General features: G+C 41.6%; 1 protein-coding gene across 3 annotated transcripts; it reads right to left on the reverse strand.

The window, feature by feature from the left end:
• Window positions 1-23: 23 nt before the first annotated feature.
• On the reverse strand, window positions 24-15,166 carry LOC115147379 (programmed cell death protein 4). Of its 3 annotated transcripts, none has more exons than XM_029689601.1 (12): window positions 15,035-15,166; window positions 14,349-14,453; window positions 13,689-14,000; window positions 9,891-9,985; window positions 9,614-9,727; window positions 9,139-9,360; window positions 3,033-3,130; window positions 2,172-2,286; window positions 1,647-1,754; window positions 1,331-1,441; window positions 923-1,062; window positions 24-828 (listed from the first exon to the last, which is right to left on the reverse strand). In XM_029689601.1, exons 2-12 carry the CDS (start codon window positions 14,389-14,391, stop codon window positions 768-770), a joined length of 1,419 nt encoding a protein of 472 aa, XP_029545461.1. In that variant the 5' UTR covers window positions 14,392-14,453; window positions 15,035-15,166; the 3' UTR covers window positions 24-767. The 3 variants fall into 3 exon arrangements, with proteins under 3 accessions (XP_029545461.1, XP_029545462.1, XP_029545463.1); XM_029689602.1 differs by having other exon boundaries at window positions 15,005-15,103; XM_029689603.1 differs by having other exon boundaries at window positions 14,992-15,074.
• Between the last annotated feature and the right edge of the window lie 408 nt (window positions 15,167-15,574).

Below are 15,574 nucleotides of genomic sequence, written 5' to 3' on the forward strand. Positions count from 1 at the left end.
ACAAATACATTGACAATGGCATACATTTTGTATAGCAATTTATTGAACTTTTGACAATCAGGGAGCAATTAAGACTTGGTACATTGTCATAACAGTGTTCCCCAAATATAAAAATAAACATTCTGGACACCATTTTGTTGTGAAATGATCGTAACCAGATCCCAATCTCTTAGCTTAACTTTATTTTTTATTAATTGCCTGGAGTAATGACATCTTTGTAATAAAAAAAAAATAAAAAAAAGAAGTCAAGCACAGCATAGAAATAGACTAGTCTGGTACCCAGATCTGTTTGTGCCATCTTGCCCAAATTCCTATGGTAGAAGTTGTGTAAAACCACAAACAGATCTTGAAACCAGGCTAGAAACAGACAGCAGCTGGTGAGGGAAGGTGTTGCTTTGAACCAACAATCTGCCCCCCTTTTCATTAAAAAGCTTTATACACCAACCAGTTTAATTCTTGTACAAACACTTTAATCTAGAACAAGAAAGGAGTGGCAGTGAAATAAAGAGAAAATATAAAAACAACATGGAATGACTCGTTGAGGTGTGGCACTTTCTGGGTTTTAGCTTATACATGTATACTCAAACACCTTAAATGGGTGTATCGTCTAACTTTTCTTCAACTAAAGAACAAAGTGCCATTTTACGCATTTGTTTTTATTTTTAAATGTACATTCTTTCACTGTTAAGGAAAACGATAAGTGACATATGGGTCATAGTAAAAAGTAGCTTCAGTTTTGCGGAACATCTCTGGCACAAAATGGCTTCTTAGTAGCTTTCCAATTTGAAGCGACCGCCATCCCCCTCGCTCACAAATCTCTTCCGGCCCCTGTGAAAAGAGCCAAAATCAGTACATCTCCATCAATCATAAAACATGGATGTGTGTGAGAGAAACAACAATAGCAAATTAAAAAGATACTTACCGACTAGGACAAAGATCCCTCAGCTTTTCACAGATGAAGCCAGCACTGAAACTCTTGTCGACAAACTGCTCCAAGATGAAGTACGCACGAGGGACGTCGATGTTGATTTCAGCTATGTCCATGTAAACTCTTTCATATCCCTGCAAACAAGATAATTATCATGTAAACAGTGACTTTCAATGTAATTCCAATGAAAAAAAATAAGTGTGGAACATTTTATAGATCAAATCAATGGTAAACAAGGAGATGCAGTTGATTTGTATTTATTTATTTTTTTGGGGGGGGGGGTAAAAAGTATTTTATATATAAATAAAACATTGGTCCTCGAACCACAATATTTTCCACACCAGGTGGCGCCATATGCACTGCAGTAGTATAATGTTACCACCAGGTGGCACCCAAGCTCACCCTTCTCATTTGGTCCACAGTGATGATGGAGGACACCCACAGAAACTTCAGCAGCTGCAGAACCATTTTGAACGTTTTCTCCCCTTTGGATTCCAGGACCATGACTATGGCCTATTGATAATAGGAAGAAAAGATGAATAACTTTTCTTACAATCAACTAAGGAAAATTCAGTATGTCAGTTTGATATTCTCAAGCAAAACAACCCTCCAACAGCGAGTACATTTCCAATGCACCTACAGGTAATACATTTATATAAAGATAAGTTAACATGAAAATTGGGGAAAGAAAAACTAGACAACGGATGCCGTGAGTTACCTCATAGACAAACTCATGGTGGAAGTGTGGTACCTCCAGTTCTCTCAGACACCTCTCGGCTTCCTTGTTGTCTCCAGACAGAAGATACTCCTTCAGCAACAGGGTCATCTGATACAAGTAGAGAAAAAGGGATATCCAAAGTCAATGTATGCCCATTGTACACCGGAGGTTCATCGATGACAACGTTAAGGCCTGCTCACAGATGGGGAATAGGAAGAACACATGAAACTAAGCCAGTTCAGCAACGGCTGAGATGTTCACGAAGGGTGGCTTGTACATCCGAGTAGACGTAATAGATGTGTCGATATCATGTGATCACTGGAGACATCAGCGAAACTCTAAAGCAGGTCTTGATGACCTCACCCTTTCATAGTGTAAGTTCAATGAAATTACATTCCAATAACTTCATTTGGAACATAGACAAGATTTAAATAGCTGGCATACATAAAGAACAGAGCATAGAGGACACACACACACACTTGACAAGCAGCTCATTCAGTCCTCTATAAAATGAGCAGGTCTCACCTCTCTGACGAGCTGGGTGACAGGTCTCTGACCCCCACCTGTTCCCCAGAGGCTGTCGATGCGCAGGCCGCCCATACCCATCTTCAACAGCACCGCCGCCCGGTCCAAGGCCGCTCTATATGGAAAAACACACGGCGACAAGTCAGTGTGGACACTCCTGTCAATCATACATCTCTACCGCCCTCTTTCATGGAATTATCCTTCCCTTATTCATTCTTCTGCCCCGGTTTATACCCTCTCATTCCAAACTCCCATGAACCATCCCTCGGGATGTATTAGATTTCCCTCAATTCATTCATAGAATGAAGACATTTCATTACGTAAACTCTGCCTAGCAACAAGCCAACTATTCTGTAATCCATGTATGACACTCCCCCAAAAGCGTCGCTCATTGGTCTCTGTGAATATGCCCACCAAATTACAAGTTGAAACACTTAACATAACAACCCAGGGGTTCCCAAACTTTTTGGGGCCGGGGGACCCCTTTTATGACAGCAAATTCATCAGGGGCCCCCTCAATATCAGAACACAACTCCAACTTCAGAGTGTGATAAACATTTTTTACTACGATTGCTGCAGTGCATGCTAAGTCTCAAGACCTGGGAGAGAACATTTTGCCATTTTAAAGCTAATTTCCTGAAACGCCACACATTTTCCCATGGAGCAGGCAATTTTGAAGTAGAGTTGAAAAACTGGTATTGAGTTGAAAACTGAATCATTGATGGAGTATTGTAGATCTCTGCCTCCCGGGCCTTGTTGTGCCTATAAGGGTATACTATAAACCCCCTCAACATCTCCATGATCATACCACATAGAAATGGGAGAAGGCGTTTCGTGTTTAATAATAACACCAACACATACCTTGCATGAACACAGTCGACTCTCCCCTTGTAGCCGTCTAAGTAGCTCTTGGAGAGGATCTTGTCTTTGACAGCCCGGGCAATGAATTGGCCAATGAGCTGAAAGACAAAAAGAAAACACGGTTAAGACACACTGGTCTCAAACACTTCTCTCTCTGGTCCACCCCAAAACAACAGAATGGGAAGTTAGCTCTGGCAACCAAGAAATCAAAATAAAGAGGACAGACTGAACTGTTGCCAAATAACATGCCCATGGGCCTGAAATATCTTGACTGCAACCATTATAGTACAATACACATATTTTATAACCTCATTTGATAATGAATTACTGCAGGGGCAAATAGACAAATCACCTACATTTAGCGTCAAAGTAGGCCAATGGATGCATAAACACTTGTGTTGTTTGGGATGAGGTGACAGCGGCAGTGTTTGTTGACATGAGTCAGAGCGATGAGAGAGAGAGAGAGAGCGTGACGGGGGAGAAAAAAAAAAAGCCAGAGAAAAAGAGCTGGCCTTGCTGTTCTGGACAGGACAAACTGGACAAAGCCTGTTGCTAACAAGCCATTGTGTCTGTGCAGACAAGAGAGCCCCAAACTCATCTGACCAGAACCAGTCTGGAAAGAGGAATGACAGAGAGAAAGAGACTGCACAGTCAGGGGGAAGAACAGAGAGAGGGTGGCCTTGCAGGGAAGTGAGCGAGTAGGAGGACAGACACGTGAGAGAGAAAGTGAGAGTGAGGGATGATAAATAACCCTTTTATCAGCCTCCTACGCTGAGCTAGCATTTTGTGCCTGGCGCTGCCGAGACAATGAGGCGAGAGATCGCATGTCTGCTCTGTGTGGACGGGGAGAAGAGAAAGAAAAGAGCTGAAACTCACCATCGCTTTCTTTCACAGACAGTCTCATCTACAGTAAACAGTACCACAGTGTTATAAAGTACCTAAGTAAAAATACTTTAAAGCACTACTTTAGTTTTGTACTTTGACGCCACTACATTCCTAAAGAAAATAATGTACTTTTTACTCCATACATTTTCCGACACCCAATAGTACTCGTTACATTTTGAATGCTTAGCAGGACAAGAAAATGGTCCAATTCACACTTATCAAGAGAACATCCCTGGTCAGCCCTACTGCCTCTGATCTGGAGGACCCATTAAACACAAATGCTTAATTTGTCAATTATGTCTGAGTGTGCCCCTGGCTATCAGTAAATATATACAGTACCACTCATAAGTTTGCATACATCTACTCATTCAAGAGTTTCTTTATTTTTACTATTTTCTACATTGTAGAATAGTGAAGACAAACTACGAAATAACACATATGGAATCATTTAGTAACATTTTTTGTTTGTATAATATTTGAGATTCTGCAAAGTAGCCCCCCTTTGCCTTAACAACTTTGCACACTCTTGGAATTCTCTCAACCAGCATCATGAGGTAGTCACCTGAATGCATTTCAATTAACAGATGTGCCTTGTTAAAAGTTATTTGTGGAATTTCTTTCCTTCTTAATGCTTTTGAACCAATCAATTGTGTTGTGACAAGGTAGGGGTGGTATACAGAAGATAGCCCTATTTGGTAAAAGACTAAGTCCATATTATGGCAAGAACAACTCAGATAAGCAAAGAGAAACGACAGTCCATCATTACTTTAAGACATGAAGGTCAGCCAATACGGAAAGGTTCAAGAACTTTTAACATTTCTTCAAGTGCAGTCATTGTAAATAGGAATTTGTTCTTAACTGGGCTTGCCTAGTTAAATAAAATAAGTAACCAAGCGCTATGATGAAACTGCCTCATGAGGACCGCCACAGGAAAGGAAGACCCAGAGTTACCTCTACTGCAGGGGACAAGTTCATTAGAGAGTTACCAGCCTCAGAAATTTCAGCCCAAATACATTTTTCAGAGTTCAAGTAACAGACACATCAACTGTTCAGAGGAGACTGAATTTGGCCTTCATGGTCGAATTGCTGCAAAGAACCACTAAAGGACACCAATGAGAAGAGACTTGCTTGGGCCAAGAAACACGAGCAATGGACATCAGACCGGTGGAAATCTGTCCTTGGGTCTGATGAGTCCAAATGTTTGATTTTTGGTTCCAACCGCCGTGTCTGAGACAAAGTAGGTGAACAGATGATCTCCGCATGCGTGGTTCCCACCGTCAAGAATGGAGAAGGAGGTGTGGGCATGCTTTGCTGGTGACTGATTTATTTAGAATTCAAGGCACACTTAACCAGCATGGCTACCACAGCATTCTGCAGCAAAACGCCATCCCATCTGGTTTGCGCTTAGTGGGACTATCATTTGTTTTTCAACAGAACAATGACCCAAAACACACCTCCAGGCTGTGTAAGGGCTATTTGACCAAGAAGGAGAGTGATGAGTGCTGCATCAATTGACCACCACAATCACCAGACCTCAACCAAATTGAGATGGTTTGGGATGAGTTGACTGCAGAGTGAATTAAAGCAGCAAAAATGCACTCAGCATATGAGGGAACTCCTTCAAGACTGTTGGAAAAGCATTCCAGGTGAAGCTGGATGAGACAATACTTCAACTGGGCTTGATTGAGCTTGCCTGGCACAGTGGAACGAAACACAAAGTGGAAACCTTGTCCATCTGTCCATCTCTAAGGCAAATGTATTTGAAAGTATTTCAAATATTGTTTGAACCCAGCTCTGTTATGCACACAGGGTACAGTACAACAACATACATCCCACACAGTAGTGACACCAACAAAAAGCATTGTATCTGGGACAAATCCGTTACCAAATCTTGTAATGAATAAACTGTCATGGTAAAAACATATTGATACAACAGCAGCTAAGATGGGGAGAAGTCTGTCCATAATAAAGCACTGTTCTGCATTCTTAAGAACACTATCAACAAGGCAGGTCCTAGTTTTATCGCACCTTGACTACTGTTCAGTCTTGTGGTCAGGTGCCACAAAGAGGGACAGGAAAGTGACAATTGTCTCAGAACAGGGTAGCACAGCTGGCCCTTAAATGTACACGGAGAGCTAACATTAATAATATGCATGTAAATCTCATGGCTCAAAGTGGAAGAGAGATTGACGTCGTCACTACTTGTTTTTGTAAGAAGTGTTGACAAGCTGAATGTACCGAGGTGTCCATTTAAACTGCTAGCACACAGCTCGGACACCCATGCATACTAGAGGTCGACCGATTAACTTTTCATAACAACCGGTAATCTGCCTTGCAATCCACGAAGAAACTGCATGGAAGGCTGACCACCTGTTACGTGAGTGCAGTGTCAAAAGGACCTTGTGGCTGCAAGGAGCCAAGGTAAGTTGCTAGCTAGCATTAAACTTATCTTATAAAAAACAATCTTCACTGAATCACTAGTTAACCTCGTAATATCGTCAACCATGTGTAGTTAACTAGCTTGTCCTGCGTTGCATATAATCAATGCGGTGCCTGTTAATTTAGCGTCGAATCACAGCCTACTTCGCCAAACGGGTGATGATTTAACAAAAGTGCATTGGCGGAAAAAGCACAATTGTACCTAACCATAAACATCAATGCCTTTCTTAAAATCAATACACAGAAGTATATATTTTTAAACCTTCATATTTAGTTAAGAAATTCATGTTAGCAGGCAATATTAACTAGGGAAATTGTGTCACTTCTCTTGCGTTCAGTGCAAGCAGTCAGTGTATATGCAACAGTTTGGACCGCCTGGCTCGTTGCGAACTGTGAACTCATTTGCCAGAATTTTACATAATTATGACAGAACATTGAAGGTTGAGCAATGTAACAGCAATATTTAAACTTAGGGTTGCCATCAGTTCAATAAAATACAGAACGGTTCCGTATTTCACTGAAAGAATAAACGTTTTGTTTTCGAAATGATAGTTTCCGGATTTGACCATATTAATGACCTAAGGCTCGTATTTCTGTGTGTTCATTATAATTAAGTCTATGATTTGATAGAGCAGTCTGACTGAGCGGTGGTAGGCAGCAGCAGGCTCGTAAGCATTCATTCAAACAGCACTTGATGCACAGCGCTGTTTATGACTTCAAGCCTATCAACTCCCGAGATTTGGCTGGCAATAAAGTACCTATTAGAACATCAAATAGTCAAAGGTATATGAAATACATATGGTATAGAGGGAAATAGTCGACGCATCATAATTCCTTTAATAACTACAACCTAAAAAACTTTTTAACTGGGAATATTGAACAAACAGCTTTCATATGTTCTCATGTTCTGAGCGAGGAACTTAAACGTTAGCTTTTTTTACATGGCAAATATTGCACTTGTACTTTCTTCTCCAACACTTTTTGCAATATTTAAACCAACTTGAACACGTTTCATTATTTGAGACTAAATAGATTTGATGTATTATATTAAGTTGAAATAAGTGTTCATTGTTCATTCAGTATTGTTGTAATTGTCACAAATAAAAAATAAAAATCGGCATCACCTTTTTCGGTCCTCCAATAGTCGGTATCGGTGTTGAAAAGGCATAGTCGGTCGACCTCTAACGCATACCCCAGGTGACATTTTACACTGCTGCTACTCTGTTATTATTTATGCAGTCACTTTAATAGCTCTACCTACATGTATATAATACCTCAACTAACCAGTACCCGCTGTATATAGCCTGACTATTGTTATTTTACTGCTGTTCTTTAATTATGTTACTTTTATTGGTTATTCATATTTTTGTAAAAATATGAGAAAAAAAAGTAAACTGCATTGTTGGTTAGGGCTTATAACACGGAACCCAAACCGGCTGCGCGCGTGCGCCATCGTGCATACATTTATTTTGTCCCCCCCACACCAAACGTGATCACGACACGCAGGTTAAAATATCAAAACAAACTCTGGACCAATTATATTCATTTGGGGACAGGTCAAAAAGCATTAAACATTTATGGCAATTTAGCTAGTTAGCTTGCACTTGCTAGCTAATTTGTCCTATTTAGCTAGCTTGCTGTTGCTAGCTAATTTGTCCTGGGATATAAACATTGAGTTGTTATTTTACCTGAAATGCACAAGGTCCTCTACTCCGCCAATTATTCCACAATCGAATCGTTTCTAGTCATCGCTCTTCCTTCTCTTGACTTTAAATTGCGATTGGCAACTTTCATAAATTAGGTGCATTACCGCCACGGACCTCGTTCGTCTTTCAGTTACCCACGTGGGTATAACCAATGAGATAGCACGTGGGTACCTGTTTCTATAAACCAATGAGGAGATGGGAGAGGCAGGACTTGCAGCACGATCTGCATCAGGAATAGCAAGCAGTGTTATTTAGCAAGCAGTGTGGGTGCAATAATTGAATAACAGATTTCTAAATTTATTTTGCAACGCTCGCACATGCGATGCGAGCGTTGTGGTCAGCCTGATAGTAAGCATTTCACTTTAAGGTCTACACCTGTTGTAGTCGGCGCATGTGACTAATAAGCTATGCCACCACCAGAGGTCTCTTCACAATCCCCAAGTCCAGAACAGACTAAGGGAGGCGCACAGTACTACATAGATCCATGACTACATTGAACTCTATTCCACATCAGGTAACTGATGCAAGCAGTAGAATCAGATTTAAAAAGCAGGTAAAAATGCACCTTATGGAACAGCAGGGATTGTGAAGAGACAAAGGTACAGACACACGCATATTGTTGTATGGTGGTATTATACATTTTGTATTGTAGATGCGTAGTGGTGTAATAATGTTATATGATGTATTGTTTTATATGTAATGTAAGTGCCTTAATGTGTTTGGACCCCAGGAAGAGTAGCTGCTGCCTTGGCAACAGCTAATGGGGATCCCTAATAAATACCATGTTTGAACAGTGTGTGTTGACTTTACAGTCGCGATAGGAATGGTCAGATGGCTATAGTAACTGTAAATCTCTTATTTTATGACCTGCATATAGAATTTCCAAACAGAACATATGCGTTCTGTTCTGAGATACACTGCTCTGATTTGCATGCAGAACAGAACACAGAAGGACACAAGTCACTCAAACATTCACAAGGACACAGTCCTACACATTGGCCTCCACGGTCAATTAGTCATTTTCACAGATACACCCAAACACTTCTATTCTTAGACGGCGCGATATCAAACACTACCTGAGCGGCTCCAGGTGTGTCCAACACCAGGTCAGGCAGCTCCCTTAGTAACTTGTCAAATGAGCTCTCCACGTCTCTACGGCTCAGCACGCGGCCACACAGGTCCGCCAACAGTCTGGACGTCAGCTCTCTGTGGCTGGCCTTGGCCTCCAGGGCCAGGCTCACAGCCAGCATGGGCACCCCGCTAGACATGGAGCCCAGGTTGAGTTCACCCAGGAGCTCCTACAGAGGGGAGAGGGGGATGGGTTTTGGTCAGATGGAATAAAGAGTCGGTCATGAGGAGAGAGAGAGAGGGGGTATTGGCCAAGAAGAGGGAGTGGGCTCATAGGGTCATATCAGAGAAGAACAGAGCTACATCCTTCAGAATTAACTCTGTCTACAGTCAGATAAAAGGCAGAAGCAGGTCCACCAGTGTTTAGGACATTAAAAGCACTAGTTCGCGCTACAGAAAACTCAACTGTTGAAATGAACCTACCGCTACTTCATTGGTGTCGCCGTGTTCAAAGTACTCCTGCACGATGGGAGTGAGCGTCTTCTCAAAGTCCCCTTCCTCCAGCGGAGGAACCACCGTCTCATACACACAGTTCTCCTGTACACACCAGAAAGCAGAGCAATGAAGCCGAGCAAGACTGGATACCAAAACACTTGTATAGTATACTTAAGGCCCTGAGTTCTCACGAGCAGGTAAAACTCAGGGTCCTAACCATACCTAACTCAGAAGGTCATAGGTCCAATATAAAATGGTCCAATACCTGAGCTTCGTCATAGTTGGGGTCTTTGACGTCGACTTCCTCCAGGTCGTACACTTCTCCAGGTGGGCCCCACACCCCTTTGCCCCCCGCTCCACCTGACAAGGAAGAAGGACAATGCCTGTGATGTTTTCAAAACAGAAACAGTTTCATGGAGCAAAACGTAAAAATCATTATAATCTGGCAGTCCGATTTAAAGATGCAATATGCAGAAATCGCTCCGCCATTTCCTGGTTGCTAAAATAGTTTGACAAAACAAGCAAGTATAGTGTAGAGAATCATTGTACCATCTAAACCACTGAAGTATCTTTTCCATAGCCAAACATTGTGTATTTACAACTGCAAAAACAAAACTTAACAGGAAGCATAGAAATGGCCACATGTACTGAACAGAAATATAAAAAGCAACATGCAAAGTGTTGGTCCCATGTTTTCCATACGCACAAAAAGCGTATTCTCCCAAATTGTGTGCACAAATTTGCTTACATCCCTGTTAGTGAGCATTTCCCCTTTACCAAAATATAATCCATCCACCTGACAGTTGTGGCATAACAAGAAGCTGATTAAGCAGCATGACCATTACACAGATGCACCTTGTACTGGGGACAATAAAAGGCCACTCTAAAATGTGCAGTTTTGTCACACAGAATGCCACAGACATCTCAGGTTGAAGGAGCGTGCAATTGGGAAGCTGACTGCAAAAATGTCCACCAGATCTCTTGCCAGAGAATGAAATGTTCATTTCTCTACCATAAACCACCTCCAATGTCATTTTAGAGAATTTGGCAGTACGTCCAACAGGCCTCACAACCGCTGACCACGTGTAACTACGCCAGCCAAGGAACTCCACATCCGGCTTCGTCACCTAAAGGATCATCTGAGACCAGCCACCCAGACAGCTGATGAAACTGAGTAGTATTTGTCTGTAATAAAGTATTTTTTGTGGGGAAATAATCATTCTGATTGGCTGGGCCTGGCTTCCCAGTGAGTGGGCCTATGCCCTCCCAGGCCCGCCCATGGCTGCACCCCTACCCAGTCATGTAAAATCCATAGATTAGGGCTAATGATTTATTTCAATTGACTGATGTCCTTATATGAACTGTAACTCCGTAAAATCTTTGTTTATATATTTGTTCAGTATAAAAATAGCCACATAGAATGCTCCTTTCTTCAGCAATGTGCGCTATAAAAAGGGGCTACTATTGGTGCATTGCCCAGATTAAGGTGAAGTCATCCCTAGACATTGGTCTTAGAGTAAGGTTAGGATTTAGGGAAGGCAAGCTGATCCTAGATCTGCGTCACCCCAGAGCTTTCAAAAACATACTACTAACCAGTAGTCGATATGTGGTCACCTGCAGTGGGTTGACATTACAATGCAGCCGACATTTGAACGGCACAAACACTGTGCTGACAAAGGAAAGAAGGTCAACAGTACCCCATGTACAATATACAGCATGGCACACACACAGCATTCTGTGCTTGAGACAGGATGTCTCCAATACAACTGAAGTGAAACACTGAAAACCACCTTCAGTTCAAAAGGCTTTTCTCCAGAAAGACAGACAGAATATGACGTCATAGTGTCACAAAATACCACAGGCAGACAGATACTACTGATTGCAGAAACCAATATGAAACATTACTACAAACAGGAACTGGCCTAACCATACAGGGGTACAGATAAATAAAACATATTTCCTACAGACCTTTTATTTATCCATACCACTATGGTGGGCCTATAACTAGACAGGAACAAGTGGTGAGCACAAAAATACCCCCTTACTTCCGCTATATGACACTTCCTATATAGTGTGTGTTGTCAGACAGTATAACACGTTAAAGGCTCAACTGGTGACATAAACCACATTTAAAAAAGGGGTCATTCCTCATTAGTAAGTAAGTGTTACACAAAGCCACATCTGTTGGTGGCTCTGTAGAAACAGATTGAGAGTCTATTTAAGAAGAGACCCATTTCCAAAGCAGCTCATCTTGTCTAGGCCTACATGTTTTAACCCCCCCACCCTCCTATAAGTCCCACCCACCTCCTGTATATAGCTCTGCCCCTTTAGAATGTTGTCTGATCCATGGCTGATTCCAGAACATCATGTACCTATTACCTTTGTTGCCCTGAGATTCCACCCATAGAATAGTTTGTTACGCTTCCAAAACCTCACACCACTTTAACAGGAGCCCCTAAACCACAGCAGGACCAAATGGCACCCTATTCCCTTTACTATAGTGAATAGGTTGCCATTTGGGACAGAAGCCCAGGCATTTACATTGACATCATGGCACAGTTCTTTGGTTAAATAACAACTCAAATACATCCGTTCCAAGACGGTTCCTTTCTATCAGAAAATAACTAACTGTACTGTGCTGCTGCAAGATGTTATTTTGGCAATGGGGACTGACAAAGGCCAAGAAAAATACTGCAGTTTCATTTTATCAGATAAGAACCGAACTAAACAGTTCAAAAGGTGTCTCAGATCAAGAGTACTGATCTAGGATCAGATTCCCACATAATCATATTCATTAAGATCTAAAAAGGCTAAACTGATCCTTTATCAGCAATCTTACTCTGAAAGTCACTGTCAATATGGAACCAGAGGTAAAACAGCTGGGGGTATGGCAAGCTGCCCTGACACCCTATTCCCAATGTAGTGCACTACTTTTGACCGGGGCCCATAGGGCTCTGGCTAAAAGTAGTGCACTATATAAATAATAGGGTACCATTTGGAACACGTACTTTGACTCTGCTGAGAAGCAGCTTCCTCTCCAGTGATACATAACCGCTGAAGCGTCATGCATGTACAAGGTGATTACAAAGTAGTAAATAGCTTATCACCTTGAAGATTAATATGCAGGCAACTATAAGATTTAAAAGGAGTCACTCATGTTATTGGTAAACAAGCCAGGCTAGTTGGAGATGTTGGCCACCATGGGAAGGTGAGGTGATGTTATCTACAACAAACCACCATGCTCTTGCTATCTAGGTTACTTTATTGCCTAGTTTGCATGTCTTTGGACAAATGCTCAATCTTGTTTCAGTTATCCAAATCTTAGACCAGATATTATAATGTGCTGAATTATGGAGCCTTTATAAGCAATAAGATTTCAACCTTATTTTTCTTTCTTTTTGACTCCAGGAAGGATCATACATCACCCACAAATCTACAAAGTCAGTCACCTTCAAGGTCATAGGCCTAGTGGAAACTTCTAGGGGGGAAAAAAAGCCTTCAGCGGATGGATGCCAAAAGGAGATAAGAGTTGTGTTAATATAAATAAGTGTGATCGGATCAGCCTCACCTTGACATTTTTTTGTTTACATGCTAATTGGTTTACTACTGGGCTGGCAGTTGGAGAGGCAGGGACAGATCTCTTGAGGACTAGATCATGTGTAGCCTTGATTCCAGCCAACAAGAATATGGTGCGATTTCTGGTCACGCAAGACTAGGACACACGCCATTGTAACTCTGTAGGCAATGGGCTATTCCTTGAAGCACATTTTTGCTCAAAACACTAATAGACTAACTTGTTGCTTATCAAGTAATGCAGCAACAGTATTAAACCTGTTAGGTATTACATTATTCTAGAAATGTTAACGTCCCATTACTGGTCTTCGGTAGGCTTCAATGGCCTTACCTTCCCTAGCCGTGACTTCACGTGATCACAAGTAGGACCATGTTAACAACACTTTATTACATAACCACATAAATAGTCACTCCCCTTTCCTTTCTCTGACAGTCCTCTTCCCTTCCATTTAACATGACATGTTTTTAACATCTACATAACTCCCCATACCTTTCTTTGGAAGTCCTCTTCCCTTCCCTGCCCGAGACTTCCTGTCCAGCAGTTTGCTCTTGGGGCTGGTGGGGGGTACAGTGCCGTTAGTACCCCGGGAGGGGTCCCCGTTATCACTAAACGAGTCCCCTCTCCCAGAGTCTCTAGAAGAAGTCTTCCTCAGCCTCCTCTTCGCTTTGGCTTTGAGACGGGCCTCGTGGATACTGTTAGGTGCCGAAATCCAGTTGCCATTTATTTCATTCTTGATGTTTTTGGTGATAATGCCATTCTCCTCTTCGCCCGATAGGAAAGAGTCACTCAGATCATCTGCGTCTGTTGGCGGGGGGTGAAAGAGGTGGTGAAAGACAAGGTAAGAAGGCAGTTTGACTGACTGACCAGAAAATACTATTTGCAGATGTTATATTTCATGAGAGAAGTTACAGGTAATTATAAGGTCATTTGATGTTCACATTGCACTAATTGTCTTATAAACATTAATATAATGCATTATCACTTTAAAACTGTTATTCTTGGACTATATAAAATGTAAGGCCAGCAGAATACAAATCATGATCAGTGGTTACAGAAAACGCTGCAGTCACTGCAAGTTAGTCACCAGTAATCACTGAGCTACTTCCGCATCAAAAGTCCAGACAGAATAGACTGGTAAAGATAACTTACCAAGGGGGTTAGCGTTCAGCCATGCCTCGCAGTCAGTTGCCATTGTTTTAAAAAGGGGATTTGGAGCAGCGGAAATGCGTACGAAAAAAAAAATTATGCAGACACCTAAAATGATAAAATAACGTTTCAATTCATTTTGATGTGCATTCATTTTATTGGCACGTCAACATGTCCAGACAAGCCCCCCCTTCACCTGACCTAATTCATGCATTGATAATCTCCAGACTAAATACAAATCTGTCAACAAAATGTTTTCGGACAGCAGCACAGCAAATCACTTTTGTCAGTCAATCGCAAGCTCCTGCTGCGACGACGCACCACTACGCAGGCAAAACAATGACCGCATCGTTGTGCAGAAATCAATGACGAGATATTACACGGTAAAAATGGTAAGCAATGAAACAACAAGAGTTAAATACAGCTTAAAGTTGATGCACTCTATATATAATTCATATTTCAGGGATAATTTGTATATTGTCATTAGCTTTGCAGGTATCAAAGTTGAAGGCTGCCTCGGTTGTTGTCACTTGGCAGCCCAAGTCCCAAGCTACGGGAAAATGCACGACAACAACAAAGCCAGCTATATTACAGTAGGTAAAATCATTTATCGTCGACTCAGAAGAGCTGCTCAATAATGTCATACATTAGCTGTCTACCTCTTGCGTGTCCAAAGGAAAATCACTGACCGTGTCTGCCGTTGAAGCTGCTAGTTGATGTGGTTTTAAATGCTGTTGTTTTTATGTTGTATACCCAGCAACACTTGGCATATAATTGTGTTTGAGATATCCGATTGGCTGACCTTGCAAACCTGTTGTAAAGAGGGCACCAATCAAAATCTCGGATGAGACCTGGCTTCTCGTATTTTCTGTAGGGTCGACTTCCTAATTATGTAGTGCTGCCCCCTATCGTTGGGGTTGCAGAGTAGCAACAATACGTTTTTGTAAAACTTTCAACACTTGCTATAACGCTATTGCTATAATAACGACTTATAATAAGCATTTTTGTGTTGGAGAAAAGGTCAAATAACTTTCATTGTTGTATTTGAAACCCAACAAAATAAGCCTAAATCCTAAATTGTGCAATGTTAGACCCTAAAATGTTAGACCCTAAAATGTTAGACCCTAAAATGTTCATTATAGTGTAGGCCTAAGGGTTCTCAAACGTTTTGGGGCCTGGGACCCCTTTTGTGATAGAAAATTCATCAGGGACCCCCTCATAATCAGAAC

Source organism: Salmo trutta, chromosome 14, assembly GCF_901001165.1.
Source record: "Salmo trutta chromosome 14, fSalTru1.1, whole genome shotgun sequence".
Lineage (NCBI taxonomy): Eukaryota > Metazoa > Chordata > Actinopteri > Salmoniformes > Salmonidae > Salmo > Salmo trutta.

Excerpts from the sequence above, each read along its gene's own strand:
- LOC115147379 (XM_029689601.1), bottom strand. The coding sequence starts at position 14,391 with ATGGCAACTGACTGCGAGGCATGGCTGAACGCTAACCCCCTTG. Across the intron at positions 1,755-2,171 it reads TCACCCAGCTCGTCAGAGAG|ATGACCCTGTTGCTGAAGGA; the intron begins GTGAGACCTGCT and ends TACTTGTATCAG. Across the intron at positions 1,063-1,330 it reads CTGTGGACCAAATGAGAAGG|GGATATGAAAGAGTTTACAT; the intron begins GTGAGCTTGGGT and ends TCTTGTTTGCAG.